This window comes from Empidonax traillii, unplaced genomic scaffold (assembly GCF_003031625.1).
Source record: "Empidonax traillii isolate 1590-97213 ecotype Southwest subspecies unplaced genomic scaffold, ASM303162v1 scaffold86:size2944007, whole genome shotgun sequence".
In the NCBI taxonomy this organism is placed as follows: Eukaryota; Metazoa; Chordata; class Aves; order Passeriformes; family Tyrannidae; genus Empidonax; species Empidonax traillii.
This window is the reverse complement of record NW_020955279.1, coordinates 16255-39373: the sequence shown is the minus strand read 5'-3', so window position 1 is coordinate 39373 and position 23119 is coordinate 16255. Positions and strand designations below refer to the sequence as shown.

The following is a 23119-nucleotide window of genomic DNA, read 5'->3' as shown; positions in this document are numbered from 1 at the left end:
AGCTGCCCTCCGGGATGCCCAGGGCAGCCTTCCCCAGCCCTTCCCAAGGGCGGCTGATTGATCTGTCGGGATGAGGAACAAACTCGAGACCCCGCGTTTCCACCTCCCCCCAGGAAAGTCTCCAGCTCACGCGCTCAAAAGTGAAGCAATTTGGTCACAGGGGTTGTGACAAGAGGGCTCGTACGTGGGACAGGCTTGCAGGTTCCTTTACCTTTGGCCTAACACCTCAGCATTGTGCCAGACTGTGACCAGCGACTGTGACACTCCAGAGAGCAGGCTGGGGTTTTTTGTTTGGTTGTGGTTTTTTCTTAGTCATGAGTTCTGAATTTCTCAAGCCCTTTAATGCTGCAATTTACAAAGGCTGCAATTTTTAGACTGTTCTTTAGGGCTCAGGACACCTGAAGATTCTTTGTTATCTGTTAAAAGATTTAGTCAATAATAAAAGCAGTTTTCTAATTTTCCTGCAGAAGATTCCAGTGTCTATGTGAGTAGACCACTAGCTAGAGCTTTCCTGTTTGGTGAATAGGTTTAGTAAACCACAGACAGGTCTCCCCTTGTAGCTTTTCTTCCATAGCTCCCAGCACTTTTTGTAAAAAGGCCTGCAGTTTATTATCTCCACCCTGTGAATAGAGAAACTGAGGCACTGAGAACCAACGCACCAAAAGGAACAGCAGGAATGGAACCCGACTGCTGGGCAGTTCATCTTTTTGGCAACTCACCAAATAGTCCAAACTCAACAGTGGCAGTGGTTGTGGCAGTAGGCCCCAGGTAAGGGCACTGCCCAGCAGGTAAATTTGCATGCTGAAGCCCCACGTTTTTGCTAGGTCATAGATCTGCAGTGTGAGGATAGTAATGAGCTGCTCAGTCATCTACTGTGCTTGTACCAAAATCTACTTGTTTAATCACACGGGCTCATTACACTGATGATAATAGTGGACAGTCCTGCCTTATTTCCTTGGACCACCTGCCAGAGCAAGGCAGCCTTTAAATCGTTTTTATTACTAACTGAAATGCAAATGTGAAGTGCTTTTTATTGCTTGTTGAATGCCATTTTTTTTTATATCATTTCTAAGGTTGATGCAGCCAGCCCAGGTTAGTTGAGACTTGCATCAGCTCATCTGGTAGCCAGTCTCAGATCTCTTTAAAATTATCTGCTGTCCTGTAGCCAGGCCTATCTCAAGTTGAACAGGCTTTCTTCTCAACAATCTTCTTGGTTACTCCGAAAAGCCAGTTCCTCCCAAGCAAACCACATTTAAAACACAAAAGGTATCCCAGAATGCCTCCCTGCACAGGCATTTTTGTTGCTAGTGGGTAGCTTTAAAAAAAAAACCAAAAACACACAACACCAAAAAAATCAGGAAAACCAGCAACAACAACAAAAAACCCAGCAACCACAAAAACCTGGCTTGTTTGTGGTCTCAGCTTAAGCCCATGGCCAGGGCTGTGGTATCCGGGACCCGCTCTGAAGGCAATGGAAGCAGTTGGCAGCCTGATAATGGACACTGTGGCCAGGCTGTACTAGCTGTGCCCAGTGCCAGGCTGCTCCTAATCTCCACAGTGCCAAAAGTCCCTGGAGCCAGCCCATCCACCACGTCCCCTCTGGCCCTGCGGACGCTCCCCCGCTAATCTGCAGCAGCACATGTGGGGTGGCTGGGCCTGGGAAGTGCTTTGGGAGTTAACAGGCTTGGGGTTACCCAGGGCTGAGGAGGGAGAGGCCTGCAATGAGATCTACAGGGAAATAGGCTCCTCACAGACCAGGTTTGGGGAAAGCCAGGCTTGGGGGTCACAGAAAAGCTGTTGGGGAGAAGGGTCAAAAGAGCCCCAAACCCACATCTGCTTCACAAACCATCCCAGGTACTTGGTGTCATGTGCCATAATTTTTTAGACTCTACATGGAAGTGCTTCAGAGGAGGCACATGGTTTCAGAGAGCTGTTTTTAGCAAGAGAAAAACCCATATTAGGTGATTGCATATTTCTTCCACTTCCCTTTTTTCCCTCTCTTTGTTGATGCGCTCAGCCAGTGTATTTATTGCTAAAATTATTTTGCCAAACTTTTTGGATAGTGAATTAGCGTCTTCAGCCTCTCCATAAGCTGTGTGTGTTGTAGATGGATACATTGCATATTTTGAGTAGTATTTATTTAGTGTCAGCAGCTCTCTGACACACGGTGCCGATGCAGCTCCCATCCAGAATGCAGCAATTGAATATACAGCTCAGAGTTGCACTAACTACTTTTAGCTAAAGATCATTGGAGAAAACAAATATGTGCATGAATAAAATGAGATTTGCTTTCAAAGTAAATGTCTAAATAGCCTTTTGAGAATTTTCTTAGGAAATTTTAGAAGATACCCACTGCCGTTGTGGGATATATTGACAATGTGGTGATGGAACAGAACTGTGTGGTTGTCTTGCCGAGTAAACTAAATGGCTTAGAGAATATTTATCTTCTGGAATATGACAAAATAATTGTTTTCTAGGGAAACAAAACTAATCTACCTGAACTGAGTCCTGCTTTTGTTGCTTCCTACTGAGGACACTCCTAGCTTGGCAGAGGATGACAAATGTTTGCTCGCTGCTCTTTTGCAATGCTCTTTTGGTGCTAAACTCTGTCTTAGGAGCACTTGTCTGCTCCTTCATTGGCTGGTGGGAGAAGTGGAAGTCATAAGGGTGGAGGGAAGTCTGGAGTAAGCTGATTTTTTCTTTTGAGACAATATGGAAGCTCAGAGGTTCCTTATCTCTAGCAACCCACGGAGTGGTAAAGTAGTAACTTTCAATGAGTCAAGTCCTTCCATTGTCACCATTTTATATAAAATAATTTAAGGTGCTTTCCTATTTATAGTTCTTTTTGCCATCCTTAAAAGGAACACTTGCAAAGCAATGACAGTCATTTGACACTCATTTGCTCTAAGTTCCAGCAGACAGTCCATTCTGGGTTTCTGCTGCTCAGTGATACTGGTCCTGGTTATCAGCAGGCAACATGACTGGGTCGTGTTTTGCTCCCCCTCGCATTGTTTCCTTTAACACAGTGAAACATTTCACACAGTGAACGTTATAGTTCACTTCAGTGAACTTCAGTGGGACCGGGGGTTCACCTCTAGCATTTTCCTGGCAAGTTCTGAAGCACATCTCAGATATAAGAAAATAAAAAATATTAGAAATGCTGTGTTTCTTAGTGACAGAAAATGAAGGGACATAGAAAGAGAGAGAGCAGCTATGCAAGCTAGTCACAAGTTAATTCAGATTTGGGCTGAAACTCATAAATGTTAAAGGAACATGCATCACTGAGAGTGCAGCCTTACATTTATGTGTTACAAGTATTTTTTGGTCCTGATCGTGTCCTCTTCCTTCATGCAGTCAGACACTGTGAATGATGCTTATTAGTGAACTGAATTTTGCCTGGCAATGTGCTGAATGCTATGGTTGTAGGAAGCCACTGCTCACAAGTTGTTACTGTTTTTAATATGGGTGTTGTCCTGTATGACTCATATGATGCTAAAATTTAGGTTATGTGGCAGAAGCACATGTGCTTAATAAATTAAGATCCCTCATTTTTGGCTGTAATCTCTATATATGCACATATATTTGTATATATATTGTGTGTAACATCAAATAATGAAACACAAATAGAATGTGCACGTTAATTCATGCATCACATTGCTGCAGAGATCTGGAATTAATTGTGAGGGGGGTGCATGTGACAATGTTTTTTTCCAAGGCACTCAGTAAAGCACCTGTGCTCTTGTACCCTGTCCCCAGGCAGTAAAGAGGCATTTTGCCTCCTTGTGAAATGCTGAGCAGCCTGAGGAGTTGGCTACTCCCCTTCTGGCTGAGCGACAGTCCCTCTGATATAAAAAGGCCCCTTGGGATGGGCTGTGCTGGGTGTAGCTGATAGTGCAGCAGGAAGAGGGCTTGTTCTGGGGACTGCAACAGGAGAACCTGTGAGAGGTTGTGGCCACCAGCAGGTCCGAGCTCCACAAAATGCGTGAAATTGTGCATCTTCAGATTGGGCAATGCGGGAACCAAATCGGAGCCAAGGTAAGGTCTCCTTTCAACATTGCTCCTTACTGTCAGTGGTAATGGGTCAAACATCATCAAACATCATCCCAACCATGGGGACTTTTGGGACTTACAATTGTGTGTTAGCAGGGAAGATGAGTATTTTGGTACGAAAGGCCAAAGACGGGCTTGCTCCTCATGCAAAGCTTAATGTTTGTCTGCAATAACTATGGCACAGTGATTACAGCATTCCTTCTGGGACTCATATTCCCAGGGGAACTAATCTAGTCTGCAAAATACCAGGACAAGTGGTGGAGCCAGTAATTCAAGGGCTGCAAAGTGGTGGTGCCAGTACTTCAGCTCAGCCATGCAGCAGTAACTGCCACATTATATTCATTAATATCACAGAATCACAGAATGCTTTGAGTTGGAAGGGTCCTTAAGGATCATATGGGAACTTATTAATCAACAGGATGACCTGTGCTATCAGTGACCAGCTAGGTTTTTCTGAGAGTGACACTAAGTGGCCTCCTGTGACAGGCAGATGTAATTTGGAGCATTTTTGTGTAGTTCAAACACTGATGCTGTTACTTGGAGAGAAGTCACTATTGCTGACTTTCTATGCTAGGAGAAAAACAAAACATCATTGCTTCTGCTGAGTGATGTTCATATTTTTTATTTATTTATGAGTAGGCAGTTGTCCAAAAAATTATGGGGGTTGGCTCCATTGTGTTCTTCCTCCATTTCTTGCTCCCACAAACCTCACCTTAATTCCTTTTAATGGAATGTGAAGCTCTGGGTGGCCAGGGAATGCCTTGTCAGACCCAGCTAGTTTGAATGCAGCCAGTGTGAGAGGTGAAAGAGGTTTTTTCTGTTTGCTTTGGCCTGCAAACCGTTTATGTCTATTAAGACCTGTAGAAAAGCACCTACCCTCCCATTCACATGTTGGAAATGATGTATTTGGCCACTCGAAATGAGACTGGATGCTAACCCAGCAGACCTTTAATATTAATGTAGCCTCGTCATTACAGAGGGTGGGTGTGTCCACACGAACACTGCTGTGGCTGCTCTCTAGATAAGAGCCCCAGCACAAGACATGTGAGTGTCAAGATAGGACATTTAGGACCAGCAGCTGTTCGTAGAAAGCCTTGCTCATGTACAAATTTGTCTGGGCAGCTTTGCCATGCCACAGTCACACTTGTGCATGACAGGACTCAGAGCAACCCTCCACAATCCACCCCCTCCATGACTTTTTTTGTTAAGACTACTGCCTGTGTTATTTACACTATTTTATGGGAGGTTTTTACTGTCAAGGGAACAAATTGAGGGCCTCCACCTATTAGTGCATGGGTGATAGCTAAGCAGTATAAATAACCTACTAAACTTTTCCCTTGAACTTATTTGGGGAGGGGGAGAGGAGGATCCCTGCTCTGATCTAATAAATAAATGGCAAAACATCCCCTGCTTCAGGCACGGTTCCAGTCAGGGATGAGAGCAGCAGGAGAGTGTGCTGAAAAGAAATAAATCTTTGTTAAGTAAGTATGCTGTACCTCTTTCCTTTTCCAGTTCTGGGAGGTGCTTGGTGATGAACATGGGATTGACATCGCTGGAAACTACCGTGGGGATTCACCCCTGCAGCTGGAGAGGATTAACGTGTACTTCAATGAGGCTTTCTGTGAGTGCTCAGCACTGTCAGGTGTTGGCAGAGCAACTTGTAATTAAAAACCCCTCAAAAAACCCTAAACCACTATAGGTGGATTGGACTTCTCAGAGTAGACCATAAGGCTGTTTAACCTCTAACAGTAACAATTTTCATTCGCTTTGTTTTGTTCCAGCCCATAAATACGTGCCCCGTTCCATCCTGGTGGACCTGGAGCCTGGTACGATGGACAGTGTACGGTCCAGCAAAATAGGCCCCCTCTTCCGACCTGACAACTTTATCCATGGTATGTTCATCATGCTGCCAGCAAACTACCTGGAGTCAACTGGCCCAAAACTGTAGCCTTTAAAAAGTTAACTTTGTGGCTGTTCTTTCTGCAATTCTGTTTACAGGTAATTCAGGTGCTGGAAACAATTGGGCCAAGGGCCATTACACAGAAGGTGCTGAACTGATTGAGAACGTCATGGATGTGGTCAGGAACGAGTGTGAGAGCTGTGACTGCCTTCAGGGGTTCCAGCTCATCCATTCTCTCGGTGGTGGTACAGGCTCAGGCATGGGCACGCTCCTCATCAACAAAATCAGGGAGGAATACCCCGACAGGATTATGAACACCTTCAGTGTCGTGCCCTCCCCCAAAGTATCCGACACGGTCGTGGAGCCATACAACGCCATCCTCTCCATCCACCAGCTGATAGAGAACACAGACGAAACCTTTTGCATTGACAACGAAGCTCTATACGACATATGTTTCAGAACTTTAAAGCTCACCAATCCCACCTACGGTGACCTCAACCACTTGGTGTCCCTAACGATGAGCGGCGTCACCACCTCACTCCGTTTCCCCGGCCAACTGAACGCGGACCTGCGGAAGCTGGCTGTTAACATGGTGCCCTTCCCTCGCCTGCACTTCTTCATGCCGGGCTTTGCCCCCCTGACAGCTCGGGGCAGCCAGATGTACAGAGCCCTCACAGTGCCAGAGCTCACCCAGCAGATGTTTGACGCGCGCAACATGATGGCGGCGTGTGACCCTCGCCGCGGGCGCTACCTGACCGTGGCCTGCATCTTCAGGGGCAGGATGTCCACCAGGGAGGTGGACGAGCAGCTGCTGTCTGTGCAGACCAAGAATAGCTCCTACTTCGTGGAGTGGATCCCCAATAATGTCAAGGTGGCTGTGTGCGACATCCCCCCGCGAGGCCTGAAGATGGCAGCGACCTTCATCGGCAACAACACCGCCATCCAGGAGCTCTTCATCCGCGTCTCCGAACAGTTCTCAGCCATGTTCAGAAGGAAAGCTTTTCTCCATTGGTACACTGGGGAAGGTATGGATGAGATGGAGTTTTCTGAAGCAGAAGGCAACACCAATGACCTAGTGTCCGAGTACCAGCAGTACCAGGACGCCACTGCAGATGTGGAGGAATTCGAAGAGGTGGAAGTGGAAGCGGAAGCGAGCCCAGAAAAGGAAGCAGCGTAAAAACAATATCAAAACACTCTGAATAAGCCTGCTGACATTCACTAAAGACAAAGCACTAGTCAAAAATAACACATTTCTTCAGAATTTTTCTCTGCATCTGCCAAATAGCTCCAATTTTACACAGTGCTTTTGAAAGCACTGCTTTACTCTCCTAAACAACTGTTGACACTGAATCGCTCCCAAAAAAGAGACAAGTTGTCTCATAACAGCCTTTCTTGTAAATGTGTTCATTTTTAGTATATAATCACCAGCTACTGAATGTACTATACAGCCACTGTGCCTGTGTACATATGTATCAGGATCATGAACAACAGCAAAACATGCTGTCAACTCATCACATTTATTTATTCTCAGGTAAACACAGTGCCTGTTTTGATTGTGAACATGTTACTGTTTTAGAAATATGTGCATATCTGTAAGGTCTGTAAAGGCAGTGTCTGTTTTATCGTCACTCCACAGACTGAAGTAGATCTGCAGACAAGTTCAGCTCCTTGAGCTGCAGGGGCAGGGCAGAGGAAACAAGATGGGGCAAAAGACTGAATATGTACATTCTTTTTTTTTTTTTTTTAAGTACTTTAATAGTTCTTTCACATTGCTGGCTTATATTATTGCAGAGCTTGTATTCATTATCATGGTGTGGTTTATTTCTGTTTTAAACTATAGGTTACATTAGCCCACAAAGTTGTGACACTGTGTAAAAGTTTTGGTGTGTTTTTTTTTAATCCTATGTACTAACTACTGTAAATTTTTCCCTAACAACAAAAAGGATAGAATGGTTTGTATTTTGTTAGACATAAGTTTCAGGGCAATCACTAAATCAAACCTATATTTAGACTTCAGGAAAAAAAGTTTCTTGCCATCATAGCCTTCTACTTAACAATGTATTTATAATATTCTTTTAATAAAAAATATATACCATTCTGTAAGATACTTTTCATACTTGAAACATTTGATAGACAAAACCCCGATATTTTATTCTTGCAAGGACTAACTTTGAATTACATGAAAAAATGGGAGCTTGTTTTATTATACTCTTAGAAGTGAAAGTTTATTGTACTCTGAAGAGTGATGCTATGTTTAAAGTGTAAGGGAATGACCCTGAATCCAATTCCAAGCTGCAGTTCCTCCTCTGTAGTGGGACAATGTCCCACCTGCTGTGAAGACACACAGCAGGAACATCCCAACACTTCCCCAAAACCAGATGACAGGATGACTTTGCCCCTCAGCCAAGAGCAGTTGGAGTGTCACCCTCCATCCCTACTGCTTTCCAGGGAATGAATGTCCCTCCCTTCAAGCCAACAGTGTGCCTTTTACCAGCAGATAGAGCCATCAGAGGTCCTTTTAATCACTGAAATTATATCTCTACATTCTGTCTTGACAGAGATTTTAGGGAAGAAAACTTTTTTCCAAACCAATAATTAAAAATACTAGGCAGAAAAGTTTTAAACAATTAAATCCCTCAGTCATTTACGTACCTGAAATATCAGCATGAAACCCAACAAGAGATCTGCCCTAAGAATAAACAAATGTTGCTACTGAATGGTTTACTGTGATAAAAACAGTCTTTTACTTTAACAGAAGTGAAGAGTAACTGTCTCTGCAAAATGGAGAACTTTGTTTCAAGAGGAACGAGACTTTGCACACATTCAGCCATTAAATTTATTAGCATACTGATTTACATACAGAGGCAAGTTTTACAGTTGACGTGATGACATCAGACTGCAGAGTCTTGAGCTCTCCTACAGCTTTGCAGTTTGCTGTTATTCACCACAGATCAGTTCCTATGAGAGATATAAAGCTATTCAAGTTATCGGAATGAAGAATATGTATAAGGTAGCCTTGAAATAAAAGGTAGTAATATTTAATTTCCTATCAGGAACAGCAGCTGTTCTATGCAGAACAAAAGACACTTCAGCTGCTTGTGATTTATGCAATGCCATGAATAAAGGTACAAGTAGCATCTGTCTTTCACCAAGAGCAGATAACCTTTACAAGCAAGCTCAGCAGGGGAAACTGCACCTCAGAGAGGTTGTCTGCTGGCGTACGAAATATGAAAGTTGAGCATCGCTACAGACCAGTGCACATCCCTATGGAAACCTGTGGGCATCACTGAAGAGCCCCAGCTGTTCTGTGAGCCCATAAAAAGCCTGACCAAACCCCCAAAGCAGGGTTTGCCAGACTGGACACCTCAATCCACTGAACTAATGCGATTAAGCCATTTCCTACCTCAGTCGTAATCAGGGCACTGACAGCCCCAACCCCCTCAGTTCCGTGCCTGAAGGTCGGAGCTGATTCTCCCCAGACAGCAGGGACACACCATCACTCTCCAGCACTACAAAGCTCCAGCCGCGCACCCGCCCCGCCCCACCCACTCACATTTCACTCCTTTTTGGGCTTCACCGTTTTCACCGTGGCCACGGCCGCCCTCTCCGCCTCCGCTTTGTACTGCGGCTTCATGGCGGCCCGCACGGCCTGGGCGCAGATCTGCGAGTAGCGGATGTAACTGGGGAGGGGGACACAGAGCGGGGTCAAACCAGAGCGCGCCCTTCCCCCGCCCCCAAAGCCGCCTTTCCGCTGCCCCCAAACCCGCTCTTCCCCGCGCACCGCTGTGAACCCGCCAGCCCTCCCTGCCTGGCGCTGACAGTCCCCTCCCCGGCAGCCCCTCGCCCCCCACAGCCGGGGCGCTGTCGCGACAGCGCTACCTGAGCCCGGCCTGTCGCCAATACGCCACCATGGCTCCGGCTCCTGCGGGCAAGGTCAGCGCGCGCCGCCGGGACGGGCCCGCCGGCCAATCACCGCGCGGGGACGTCCCACGCGCCCCGCCATCGGCCAATCAGAGGGCCCGGCGGCGGCGCGCGACTCCCGCCCTTTCCGCCCGGGGCGCCCCGCCCCTTCCCCTCGGGCCGTGAGGGGAGGTGGGCGGGGCCATCGCCCCGAATCCTCCCGGCTCAGCCCGGTAAAGCCGCTTGTGGGGCCCTCCCGGCTTGGGAAGGGCCCGGCTCCGCCTCCAGGTGTGGCCTCGCTGTGCAAAACCACGGCAGTGAATATACGGGGTTCCTTGGTTCAGGGACGGTAATTCGCCAGAGACACAGCACACGTCAGTTAACTCAAGGACAGAAATTAAAGCCCAAGTCTTCTGTGAGGCAAAAGGCTAGTTATCCAGCGCTTATGTTAGTTACACATTAACTCGTTCCTCAGCAGTCCCGTTGTAATCTGAGAATCGAAGCAAGTGGTTAAAAGGATGTTTTATGCAGCTTAAATCACTTGTCATTACCCCTCTGTGCCATTTCTAGATGAAACTCAAAAAAAGAAAACGTTTTACAGGCATGTGGAGCCAATGTTGATTTTTTTTTAATACTTTTGCATACCTCTTCTCTTGCTTCCTTCGGTCCAGAGACAAACCATTTTTAAAGCACACAGTAACTTTCAACTTTATTAGAGATCCCATTTAGTCCAGAACCATTGCAATAAACAAACCACACATGGTAATGTCAGGACAGAGTTACTAGAAAATAAAGAACAACTCTTTACCAAATATCTTCCACTCTTTCTGCAGGACAGCATATTGCAGGGGTTTGAAGCTGCAACAGCATATGACACTAAGATCTGGACCAATAATCGGTGATTTTGGGGTTTTTTTTAACTGCTAAACCACTCTGCTCCTACTGAATTTGGGGTTAATTTCTTAAATTCATGTCTTGCAAGTGTTCCTACTTAATTTTGAAGAAACAACTAGTGTAAAGGAGGCAGAAAATAATTTTTATTTCACCCACTTATTTCCTCATTTGTTTCTGTATGAGCCATAACTATCCTACTTTTGAGACAGACATGGCGTATTGGAACAAAGGTTTCCAACTTGCAAAAATTAAATCAGTGAAAAAATTCTTATCATGACAAATATCTTTCTGCCCTTTTAGCACAGAAAGGTGCCAGTGTTATGATATTGAAAGGGAACATACTGTGGTTTCTAAACCCCAACTACAGCACTGACAACAAAAAGATACAAGACAGCACCAAAGGAAAGCCGCTTTCTGCTACCTAAGCACTACACTGGATGCAAGACAGGTAACTGCAGTACTTACATATGCTGATAAAGGGGATGTTACATACAAATGCTGCTTTAATGGCAACATCTGATGATTTGAGAGGTAAAATAATTAGCAGTAAGATTATTTTAAGCCTCATGGGCACCCCAGGCCAAAATAGCAGAGTTGGATGCTTTTCTTCCAGCTCCGTGTCCCTCTATTCCTGCCTCACACCTTCTCTGAGTCTTCTCTCTACTCCCTGTCTCTCACCTGCTTTTTTTTTCTCCACAATTATCTTCTCTCTCTTTACTTCCTTGTCAAATGCCTCCACCTGCAATTCTGTGAAATTAACTCAGATTTAAATCCATAATGGAGATCTAACTAATCCCTAATGGAGATATGCAACTAATCCCTAATGGAGATATGCAATTCTTTGCACTTTCAGCTCTCTTTACTGTTTGTTGGTCTTGACAGATCAAAATTCAGCATGAACTGAAAATGTTAAACCTTTAGGAGAGGTACCAGCCATGCTGAGGCAGACTGGAAATCAGATCAGGGACAGAAACTGTGCTTTACAAAAATTCCAGAATATATATTGGTGTTTATGCAGCTGTTACAAGGCACTGTTATAGACCTGTTTCCATGCCCAGTTCTGTTCAGATGCCAGGAGATATCTGGAAAGCCCTAAAATTTCCTCAGATAGGTGTTTTCAGAGAGAGAACTTAGGAGAGAGCACATAGAGGAGACTTCAGAGAGATAGAGAGAGGTAGCAGGGAGAGGGGATGTGTTAGGAGGGTTAGATGCAGAGGTCGAGGGAAGCTGAGGCGTTGCGATTAGCAACGTCCAGGAACGTGAGCGTGGAGACGTCTGGGGGAACTAGGGATGTGAGATTAGACATGTCCATAGAAACTGGGGAAGTGAGGGAAGAAGCATCCTGAAAGGTGAGATTGGAGACATCCAGAAAGGGTGTAGAGATGAGATTGGAAACATCCTGAGAGGTCGATGAGGACAATTCAGAGGAGCGCTGAAACAGGAAATAGTTAAAATCGGTGAGGTCTAGGGACTCCGAAGAGGTTGAGGAGCTGTTCTCTGAGATTCCTGGTGAGGATGGAGGGATTGTGCAGGAAAAGTTCAAGGAAGCTGAGGAGGTGTGACTGGAAACATCCGTGGAGGATGAAGACGTAAGAGTGGAGAGGTCTAGAGAGACTGAAGAAGTAGGACTGGAGAAGTCTGTGGAGGATATAGAGGTGACACTTGAGAGATCTAAGGAGATGGAAGAACTGTCGCCAGATTGATCTGGAGAGCCCGATGAAGTGAGACTTGATAGGTCCAGTGAAATGGAAGAGGAGAAACTGGAGCGCTCCCAGGAATCTGAAGAGGTGAGACTGGAGAGCTCTAAGGAGATTGAAGAGGAGGTACTGGAGAAATCTGAGGAGGCTGAAGATGGGAGACTTGAAAGGTCCAGAGATGATGAAGTGAGACTGGAGAACTCAAGAGAGGATGAAGAGCTCAGACTGGATACATCCAAATCTGAAAAGGGGATTTTAAAGAGTTCCCAGGAGGCTGAAGTCTTGACACTGAAGGGGTCCAGGGAGGCCAAAAAAGTGAGACCAAGTAGGTCCAGGTACGTTGAAGAGATGACACTGAAAAGCCAAGGAACATGACTGCTGTTAAATCATTAGTATTTTAAACTAAAGGTCTCTATTAACACACCAAAACAAAACAAAGAGACAGCATGACCCCTAATGATATTATTTTGAAAATAAAGATTTAAACTGTGTGCTTGGTTAGGTCTCTTAGTGGTTTCTCTTTTGGTGCAGAAAAGCTCGAGTAATAAAAACTCACAGACTTCTTGAGAGCATTGCTCCTTCCCAGGGGACCAGGGGAGGAGCAAATGTTCTTCTGTCCTGGCATGTCTGTCCTTCTTCAACCAGATTTTAGCATCTATGACAGGCTGACAAAGAATACCCTCCTGTCAAATGCCATCTCCCTGTCCTGAAGGTCTGGATTAAAATAATAGTTATGTAATAGAATGGAAATTAAAGTACTGTAGCTTTTCCAAATACCACAGGATATTCAGATCCAAGGGTGCTTACTGGCTGTGGAGAGAGATTTTAAACAAGTACACAGTTGTAAAGGGCAGCAAGTCAAACTGGGCCTCTGACTATAAAGATATGAGGGATTATTTCCTTTTGATTCACAACATCAACTAAAAAATACACATCTTCCTGTTGATTCTAACAAAACTGGCAAAGAAAACAGTATTTTTCTGTGCAGCATGTGCAGGATTTATTTTTGAACCCAGCACTATGCTAAACTGATTCTGCGTCCAAGAAACACACATTTCAGCAACTTTAGGTCTACTTATTTTTCAGATAAACAGTTGTTACTTTTATTTTACAAAAATAAATCTGGACAGAAAACCGGTGCAATGACAATAATTTTTGATTTCTCTAATAAAAATATCCCAAAGAGAAGCTGTGATGGAAGGCAGACGCACAATTAAAAAGTGAACAGCTTATATTTCAGTTCATAAAGGTGCATCTAATTATAGGCTGAGCAGATCAAGAGGCTGATCCACAGCTGCTTTCTCTCGTCTCCAGACTGCACTGCAAAGCAGAGCTGAAACCTGCTGGTGTCTCTGTGTCTCTGTGGGCACGGGGAAGCACAGGAGCTTTCTCAGTCATCACAACCATATTTTATGGACCGAGAAAGCCGTCCCTCAGAAAGCTGCAGCTCCTCAGGTGAGCACAGCCCAGCTCTGCCCCTGTTATTACACAAGCAGTGTGCAGATGCGTGGGTAATGGATTTAACATAATCACCACGGCTGCAGCTCCCACTGAGGTCACCTCTTAACTGGAGCAGGTGTCTGCTGAACGGGGGCTGACGTTGAACCCTGCCTTACTATGCAGACATTAAAATTACCAAACTAAAAATAAAAATAAAAAAGAGCTACTTATGTACCAAAGATGAGACCCCAAAGAGCTCTTGAGTACATTTAATATTTATTGATAATGCATCTGTAATTTTACAGCTCCTGCAAAAACCTTGCAGTTCCTTTTCAAGATTACAACGTTTGTAGATCAAAAGGCAAACCAAGTGAATTTTTCTAAACATGCATGGTTCATTTTGAAATTACATGTTTGCTTGCTGCCCTGTATTCTTAATAAAACATAAAAATAACTAAGCCCTTAAAAATACCTTGCTATCTAAAAACACTATCATTCTGTGACTATCTTTAATCTCAAAAGTTTCTCAGGTGCATTTTATAGGGGAGAACAAATATTTAAACAAAAGGCAAATTACAATACAACAAAAAGCCGGTGTCCAACAGACTATAAATTCCATAACCTCTTCACCGTGTTCCCTCTGTCTTCATTGAAAATGACAGAGTTATTGCACTTTTTCCTATGAAACAGCACTGTGAAGAAACATGGAATTATGGTCACCGTTGTACAAAATGTACAGGTCAGTAATAACGTTTCCTACCTTGGGTAGCTGCGGGTTTATCTCCTTTCTCCGCCTGGGTAAGCCATACTGGGCTGTGCTGGTAAAGCTCTGCTCTTCTCTCTGCTGATGACCCTAATCTGTTCCACAGCCACTGGAATTCATGCCCTGCTGATGACAATGCGGGTCATCTCCTGGTAAATCTCCTGCCTAAGCACAGCACTCTGCACAGAGCATCAGCACAAAACACACCCCAAAATCAGCTTTAATCTTAAGGTAAAGATGTAGTTCTGTGCTGTTTCCTACTACAGGACAGTATTTTGGAGGTTAGTTGATGAAGCAGATGAAGATACTATTTTTTTAACTTTTGGGCACCTGGATTCGAAGTAATTTTGCAGTGTCATCCAAGTTCTCAGCTGTCCATTCTACCAAATCTGGCATAAATACTCTGTGGAGGGACCCAGGATCAGCAGATCAGAATTCAGGTACACTCAAATTTTAAGAATCTTGTGCATTACTTCTTCTTTTAACGTGTTTAATAACTTGTGTTGGCTATGCTACTTTTTAAATATGGTTATGACAGAATAGCATGATAATGTAAGTCTTTTTGTCTACAGTTGATGCTAATATTGAATAAAAGTTTAAAAAACACTTAGGTGACATTAATGGTCCTCCCCAAAAAATGTTGACAAGAGCTCACTCAAATGTTGCTATTTGCCATATTAGAAAACAGATTTTTTAGCAAGGTGTCTACAAAGTTGAACAGTCTCTAGGCACATCAAAGTTCACAGCAAGGGCAATCATTTCATCTCATTTGGTGTAAAAAAGATTGGGTATGTGATTAGAAAAATACCACATATGTTGGTAATTTTATTATATTGTAGCTGATATATTAAGCTGGACTATATATATATTATCTAGCTGATACTATTTTTTTAGTTCATTGTTTTTAAACTTTTTGATTAAAGGACTGTCAGACTGTTCTGGAGAAAACGTGTAAAAGCCATTATGTGCTGAACTTTTTGTAATATACATGTCTGAGAAGGAAGACTTTACCTTAACAGTGGTTACAGAGCTATAATTTTTACTGTTAAAATAACATCAAATACTCTCTCTAGTAGATGCAATATGAAATTATTGTAATACACATTGCAGAGGCAATACAATTTCAGCCCACCCAATTGCTTCCTACATTTCTCCTCTTAACAGCATCTCATCATGCTGGTGACTGCACAAAGACTGAATCACTTCTCATGGTCATGTTTTTTTGGCTCAACAAGTTGACTTGGGTCAACAATGGCTGTGAAGACCAAGGGAAGAATTAGGACAGCACAGCCAGGCAAGAGGGACAACAAACACAGCACTGTCTCCTATGAAGGTAAGCAATTTGCTCAGCTTAGCTGTAACATGTAACCTTACCTTTAGAAGTTAGTTCTACAGCAACAAATAAAGCAAAGCTGTCAAATTATTGAAGAAAGAAAATAACAGGTCCTGTACAAGTAAAAGAACAACCTTCACCTTCAGAAAGGGAAGGATTCTGAAGTGACTCAGTGCTTCCCCACAAGGGCTCTTTATCAGCACTCTTCAGCTCTTCCATAAACGTGAACCTGCACAGGCTGCTGACCTTCCCTTTGAACCGTCTGCCAGGGTCAGGGCCTTGAAAGGGCTGCAGTTACTAGAAAATGGGTGCTTAAGTTTGCTTAGCATTTATTGACATTTACTGGAAACCTGCTAGACTGCAGTTTAACTGCAAGTACAGACCACAACAGACACATCAGCAATGTCGTAGGAAATGGTGGTTCAAGTTTTTTCTGCTTTTTTCCACAGCAAACAACTTTACGTTTAGTTAACTGCTGTGAGACTGAACAGGTGCTGACACCTGTGGGTTGGGAGGGATCGATCAGAGACCACACCACTGATTTATTCCCTCCACATTCCTCCACCTCTGCCCTCCCTGCTCCTTTCGTTCCTTCCCCTTCCCCCCGCCCCTTCTTTCCTCCTGATCCTTCAGTTTTGTCCTTCCAGCTCCCTTCTCTTACCCACCACCTCCTCCATTCCTTCCAACCCCCAGAACCCACAGGTTCTCTGCACTGCCTTACGTCACTCTCACTGGTGCCCTCATCCATAGCACCCCACATTCATCACAGTGAATTTGAACACAGATCTCAGTCCAAGCACATTGAAAATCTTTCCACAGGATGGAAAGATTTTCCACAGCAAACTGTGACATCTGGTCACTAATATGTTAGATTTGCAGAAAAGCAGAATTATTAAGAAGTAAAAAATGCAGCTGTGAGTGTGCGTTTCAGGATATGCATTTCAATAAAAGCCACTCCAGAGTATTTCTCCACCTTCACCCCACTTATTTTAGACTACTCACCTCATAGTTATAAAACCCAAATGTTCCAGAAAGTTTCAGGAACTAGTCAGAATTCAAATAAAATTTTATTTAAAAAGCGCCACATACAGAAAGCCATACTCTGACAGAATGAGAATGCAGGCACATAAATAAAATAGAAGAAAGAAAATTATTATCTTTCAAGAAATTGTTGAATGCCTGCAAAAAAATTAAACATTTAAGTTTTTTTCAGTGCAGGGCCAAACTGAGTTCATACTATGCAGTCCTCAGTGCAGAAAAAATTGGAAAAGAAAAAACTTTTAAATTATCAGGTGATGGTAACGGCTAACCTAACGTAAAATGAGTTTCAAGCAAAGCATTTTTATCAGAAATGATGGTACAGTTTTGCAGAAGTTTCACATATACTTTAAAAATTGAAATGCTATTTCAGTTGTAATACTCTCCTGTAAAAGCATGGCAAACCTTAGTAACTTTAATTTAGTAAGGTAGTCTCAAATAATTTCATTTTAGAAAAATATTTAGAATAGTTAAATTTTTAAAAGTTATATATCTATATACCTGTTTTCTTCCCCCAGCACAAACCTTACAGAAGAATGTGTTCTTGTGTGTTTACCACTTAAAATAACCTCTGGTTTTTTAAACAGCAGACACTACTCAATAGGCAATTTGATATAACAGAAATGGCATGCAAAATAAAATATGCTGGGACAGGTGACATTACAGTTCATAAAGGCTAAGAGGGAGTCTTGAAATCACTTGTAAGATTAGAATCAAAATTCCAGGAAAAGCCTCTGGCACCAAAATACCACCATCAGCTAATTCAGGGCTGTGCCTTTGCGTTTTTCTGTCACACTGAAGGAGCCTCACGGGACAGAGTCCCTGCTGAGGTCACCAGCACTGCCAGCAGACTGGCACATGATGTAAGGAAGGTTGGCAAGGTCTGACCTTTAAGTTCCTGCAGCAAATGCCTGGTGACAGTACCAAGAACATACAACCAGTACCGAGAACTGTAGAACACTAAATGAAACCCTTGAGAACACAAAGAGCCTTGTACTGTGAGCAAATTAATCTGGAACTCAGAACACTGTTTAAATTAAAGGACAACACAATATTCAGTTGATGGAGCACGTTATCACTGAAGTGTGATCAGATTAATGAGTACATTGTTAAAAATTACTTCCTTTTATGTTTAGGTATCTCTTTAGCTTAATTCACAAGGGTTTTGTCTTTAATTGGTTCTCTGAAGTGAACACCTAATATTGTAGCAGCTTGCAAGATTTTAAGGCTCAATGCTTATTGTACCCCTTTATTTAATAGGCTTTTAGAAATGGAGATACTTATAGAGGTTAAAGATAAAATTTTAAGGTACTGCATCCCCAGCTCATTAATGCTGCATTTAGGAACAGAATGTAGGTTCTTGGTAGGCAAGAGACACTTTGATGTTTTACCTACACTGACTGAAAAATAATTTGAGTACCGTGTTAGTTCACCCAGTTAAGTTAAAAAGCTTATCAAAAATATTTTGTACATTCTTTTGTATTTCAAGCATCAAGTAATAAGCTTTCTGTTAAACCAAGTTGTATCACAGAACTGTCAAAATCAACAAACAGAACAATGCTGGAACAACCATTCTGCTTAATTTTGGGCTTGGTCCCAAAAGAGGTAGTCCAGAAGTCACACACAAAATATAAATTCCACAGAAATCAGCCTAACATGCCAGTGTCCTCCACCATGTGCAGCCTCATCACTAAGCGAGGCTATTTCATATCTGCATTCTACGTTAGTGTTCATGTAAATACAGGAACTATACTTGAAAATTATTTCTTTGTCTGTAACCGAAATTCGGTCCAGCTGACCCAATATATTAAATAGCCTTTGAACCTCAGCCTTAGTAAGAATTCACCTTCTCTCCAAATGAAATTTGTGATGTGCCTAATACACAGGTATGCCTTTAAATAACAAAGGATACACGTATTTAGGCTTGGAGAGAAGCTGCAGATTGTTAAGCCTCATTAGTGATACAGGTATAAGTACTATCATTTCTCTACAAACGCTGCTGCTGCCATGGAGTTCCTCATGGTTCCTCTTGCTGAAGCTGCAAACTCTTCTATTTCAGCATTCAGTCTTTTAATTACCCATTCCAGTGCTTCCCGGCCCTGCAGTTCAAGAGAAGTTTAGCAGTGTATAAATATTAAAGAAGTAAATAAAGGTTAAGTCCTGTCTTATTGAAAATGACAAAAGAAAAGGTACAGAAATACACGCCTCTGGTATTTTTTATTTCAATAACTGGAGTACTGCAGGAACATGTTCTGCCTTACATTTCATGAAAACAATTCCTTACGTCAGCAGTGCTCACATTATGATCCACAAAAGACTTTTTATCTAGGCTGTTTTATCGTTCTTGAGGCTAAACTCAAGACACCTTTGGATTCCTTGAGGACGGACTCTCAATTAAAACATGTCATTACTCCCACAGAACTACTTCAGATCTGTCTGGATGTACCTCCTTTTTCAACAGTAAAAACTAATAGATGGCATCAAGAGGGCAGCGTGACAGTGCCAGACTGTCAAGTGAGTGGAGATGTTTTCTCTGGTGAGGATTCAGAGACCTTTGCCAATAATAATTTATTATCTTCATTCACAAGAGGAAAAAGAGGAAGAAGATCAGCACACTGAGCATTCAGTCTCGGCAGTAAGGGCAGTAAAACTATGTGGCCCTTTCCTAACACTGCTGACAAAGCCAAAAATAAAATAGAAGTTTTTATTCCCTTTGACATTCAGTCAGTATTCACACGTTTTACACAAAGGTCATACTTACTTTTTTAGCATTAGAAGAAATTGTGTTTGCCATTAGCCCTTCTAGGTAACTGCTGAGACTGACACCTTTGACAGATATTATTGCTTCTTGTGTCAGGATGGTTCTGAAACAGAGAGCAGGAAACTGAATTATTCTGAGCAATTTAAAAAAGAATGCTCTGCTGAAAGCAGCTCACTCCTCCCCAACAAGTGCATTTCCTCACCAGCCTGGTTGTGTAACACAGAACTGGTTTATGCTTCTACTCATAAAATAAAAGCCAAGAGTGCCCACCAAGTCCAAGTGCTCCTTTGTGGCACTCGGCCATTTCCATCTTTAGCAGTAGGACATTAAGAGTGGAAACACAAGATCTGGAATACTGGGAAAATAGTATTTAAAAACATTCCCTTCAACAACAGGGATTTAACATTTCTGACAGTCATGAGAGAAAAAACCTATGCTAGAATCCCAGAATGATCCTTCAGAATTGTCACTGCTTCCAGCAGTACAGACTCAGTAAGCTCTAAAACTGCCTTGAAAAAACCCAACCAACCACCAAAACACAAACCTCCAAAATTAGTGACTAATAGATTAATGTGCTTTCTAGTGCAGATTCTCTGCTCAGGCTGATGAAGAGGTCAGAAACAAGGGGCTGGAAACTGCAGATGTACAAACTCAGTTACAGACAGGCACCCATGAACAGCTGAACTGGGCTCCTTCACAGCGTGACCCGAAGTGTCCCAGTGGTGCTCTGCAGAAGCAGTGTCACTGGAGGAAATGACAGTCCATTTAATCCTTTTTTAAAGTTACCATAACAGAGGCCATGTAAGCCTCATCTTCTGTTCAAGGGAAACCATGGAAATTTTCCAAGCAAAGTCTGTATTACTTCAGAGCAACCCCAGAGCAGAGAGGTACTTACTTGTGTGGCTCGTGAGGGTGTGGTTTATAAACAAGCCTCTCATCTACTGACACGAGGTTTGTAAATGAAATCTGTAGAGCAAAAGACAGGATTAGCAAATAAAACTGCTGTTTCAAAACTAATGCTTGTATTGCATTTAAATATTTTACTTTTCCTGCAAGTACAGGGTTGCAGAACAAGAAGAGAAATCTCCAAGTTCAGCATTTGCTGATCTATTTCTCTTAATTTTTTTGGATCATTTACCAGCTACCACATTTAGAACATTTCCACAGTGGGATCAGACAGATAGAGTAGTACAGAGGGCAAAATGTTACATGATTAGGAAACAGTCACAGTATACACACCCCCCCACCCCTAAAACTCCTCCTGTCCTGCTCATCAGTATGTTCAGATGCCTCAGTCCTGACAAATTCCAAAAGCCTAAAAGCTCCTTCCTGAAAAACAGAACTGGTCACCTGTAACCACATTAAACCTTTCACTTGTATTGTTCTAATGCAATTTTCAAGTTATTTTCAAGATGACTTTCCTTTTCAAATGCACAAGGTACCGTTATACCCTGTAATCCGCTGCAGTTGCACAAACACAGCTACTTACATTACAGGATTTAAGCTCCATTGTTTTTTTCACAGGGTCAACAACCGAGTGCTCCTGAACATATGTCCTTGTTCTGCAGGTGCCAATGAGCTGGAGGACAGGCAGACATAGATGGGATTAATTATGCAATTTTTCCTGCCTTTAAATGTGTAAGTAGTGATAATTGCATTGCACACACACCAAGACAACAGAATTAGGGTTTAGCTTAAAAGAAGACTCTTGAGTTGAGGTAGATCAATCCTCCCAGTGGAAACAATCTAAGATCCAGGCAATCTCTGGCTATTGGGAAGTCATTATGTGTACTGCTGTTGAACTTTCCTAATATATTAATGCTTATATTTTTAAATATATTTTTAAACCAAGTTATGAAATGATACTCATGTATTACAACACCTGGCTCACGAGCTTCCCTTCCCTGCAGGGATGCCTTTCTGGCTCTGTGACTCAATACACACCGATTTCACAATGGAGGGAATTCCCCACTCTGTGCTCAGGAGCCTGTGGCTGTGCAGCTTCCCACTGGGATCCACATGTCTGTCCAGGACATCGACTCCAACCACGCTGGGGTTCATGGGATTTGGATATTTCCTCATGGCAGCTGTGGTCACAGTTTCCCAGGGGTGGCTGACAAAACAAGCAGGACACAAAGTTGAACACCTTTGGGTTTAACAGGATTTCTATTAAAATTGAATGACACATATCCATTAATTTACATTTTTAAAGCAGTTCCATTTCCACTTCTCAATCCTACACATATCTTTCCTAGAAAAAAGCCTGTATTTCATGGACTGGACAGTGCCACATACAAGTCAAACATACAAAACACCTCCTTAATCCGGTGTCCTATTATATTGTAACTTGATAAGAACATTTCCTTGTGGCATAATATTAAAGACTGCACTTCATCCACATTTCAGTAATACTGGAGTGATTTATTAAGTTGTTACTCTCCTCTAACGAGTACTTCCTTCGGATTATTTTTAACGCAGGTCTTTTGGAGCACTTGAGCCCCGACACCATGAGGGGCCTCAGCATGCTTCGCTCAGCGCTGCCCCTGGAAGGCGAGGGCAGCACCACTGCCCCGAGCAGCGCCGACACCGCGGGCGGGTCCGTGCACAGGTCCACGGCACACAGGTACAGCCCCACAGAGGCACAGCCCCTGCTGAGGGCCCGCAGCTCCCGGAGCCTCCCCCACAGGCCGTGACCCCGGGCCCGCAAGGACACTCAGGGAAGGTCACGGGAGGCCGCGGCCGCCGGAGCGGGACCGGGACCGCGACGCGGAGCACCCACGGGGCGGGCAGGCGGGCGGCCCCGGGGCGGTGTAGCCCCTGGCCCGGAGGAGCCTCGCCATGCCTGTGCCCGGGTCCGGGTCCGGCCCCGCCACCGCCCCCCTGTCCTGCCCGCCCTGCCCAGCCCAGCCCAGCCCTGCCCTGCCCGTCCCCGCTCACTCGAACACGTGCTCCGAGGTCCAGATCTTCATGCCGGCGGCGGGGCCGGGGCCGCTCCCGCAGCCTCCACTCGGCACCGCGGGCCGGCTCTGCCGCCCCGGCTCTGCCACCGCGCGCCTGCGCGGGGCACGCGGCCCGAGCCCGCCAATCGCCGCGCCGCCCTGACATCACGGGGCCGCAGCGGCCCCGCCCGGTCCGGGCGAGGCGGGGCGGGAGCGGCCGCCGTGTCGGGAACACGAGTGTCCGTGGGAGGGTCCCTGTGAGGGTCTGTGGGCCGGGCTTGGCTCGGGCCGGCGCTCACACACGGCTCACACAGCCCGCCCAGCCGACCGGTGACGTCAGCGCGGCCGCAGGTGACCGATGACGTCACGCCGCAGTTCCCGCGGCCGGCCAGCAGGGGGCGCAG

General features: G+C 44.2%; 3 protein-coding genes across 3 annotated transcripts; 1 reads left to right on the top strand and 2 right to left on the bottom strand.

Moving 5' to 3' along the window:
• Window positions 1-184: 184 nt before the first annotated feature.
• Window positions 185-8200, top strand: TUBB1 (tubulin beta 1 class VI). Its single transcript, XM_027881220.1, has 5 exons — window positions 185-201; window positions 3761-4035; window positions 5563-5671; window positions 5832-5942; window positions 6049-8200. Exons 2-5 carry the CDS (start codon window positions 3979-3981, stop codon window positions 7125-7127), a joined length of 1356 nt encoding a protein of 451 aa, XP_027737021.1. The 5' UTR covers window positions 185-201; window positions 3761-3978; the 3' UTR covers window positions 7128-8200.
• Window positions 8201-8768: 568 nt separating this feature from the next.
• Window positions 8769-9959, bottom strand: ATP5F1E (ATP synthase F1 subunit epsilon). Its single transcript, XM_027881225.1, has 3 exons — window positions 9830-9959; window positions 9504-9630; window positions 8769-8908 (listed from the first exon to the last, which is right to left on the bottom strand). The coding sequence occupies exons 1-2, from the start codon at window positions 9859-9861 to the stop codon at window positions 9507-9509; spliced, it is 156 nt and encodes a 51-aa protein (XP_027737026.1). The 5' UTR covers window positions 9862-9959; the 3' UTR covers window positions 8769-8908; window positions 9504-9506.
• A 7053-nt stretch (window positions 9960-17012) lies between these two features.
• PRELID3B (PRELI domain containing 3B) lies at window positions 17013-22813 on the bottom strand. The gene is made up of 6 exons (XM_027881224.1): window positions 22714-22813; window positions 21721-21889; window positions 21266-21355; window positions 20672-20742; window positions 19777-19879; window positions 17013-19114 (listed from the first exon to the last, which is right to left on the bottom strand). The coding sequence occupies exons 1-6, from the start codon at window positions 22743-22745 to the stop codon at window positions 18995-18997; spliced, it is 585 nt and encodes a 194-aa protein (XP_027737025.1). The 5' UTR covers window positions 22746-22813; the 3' UTR covers window positions 17013-18994.
• Window positions 22814-23119: the final 306 nt, after the last annotated feature.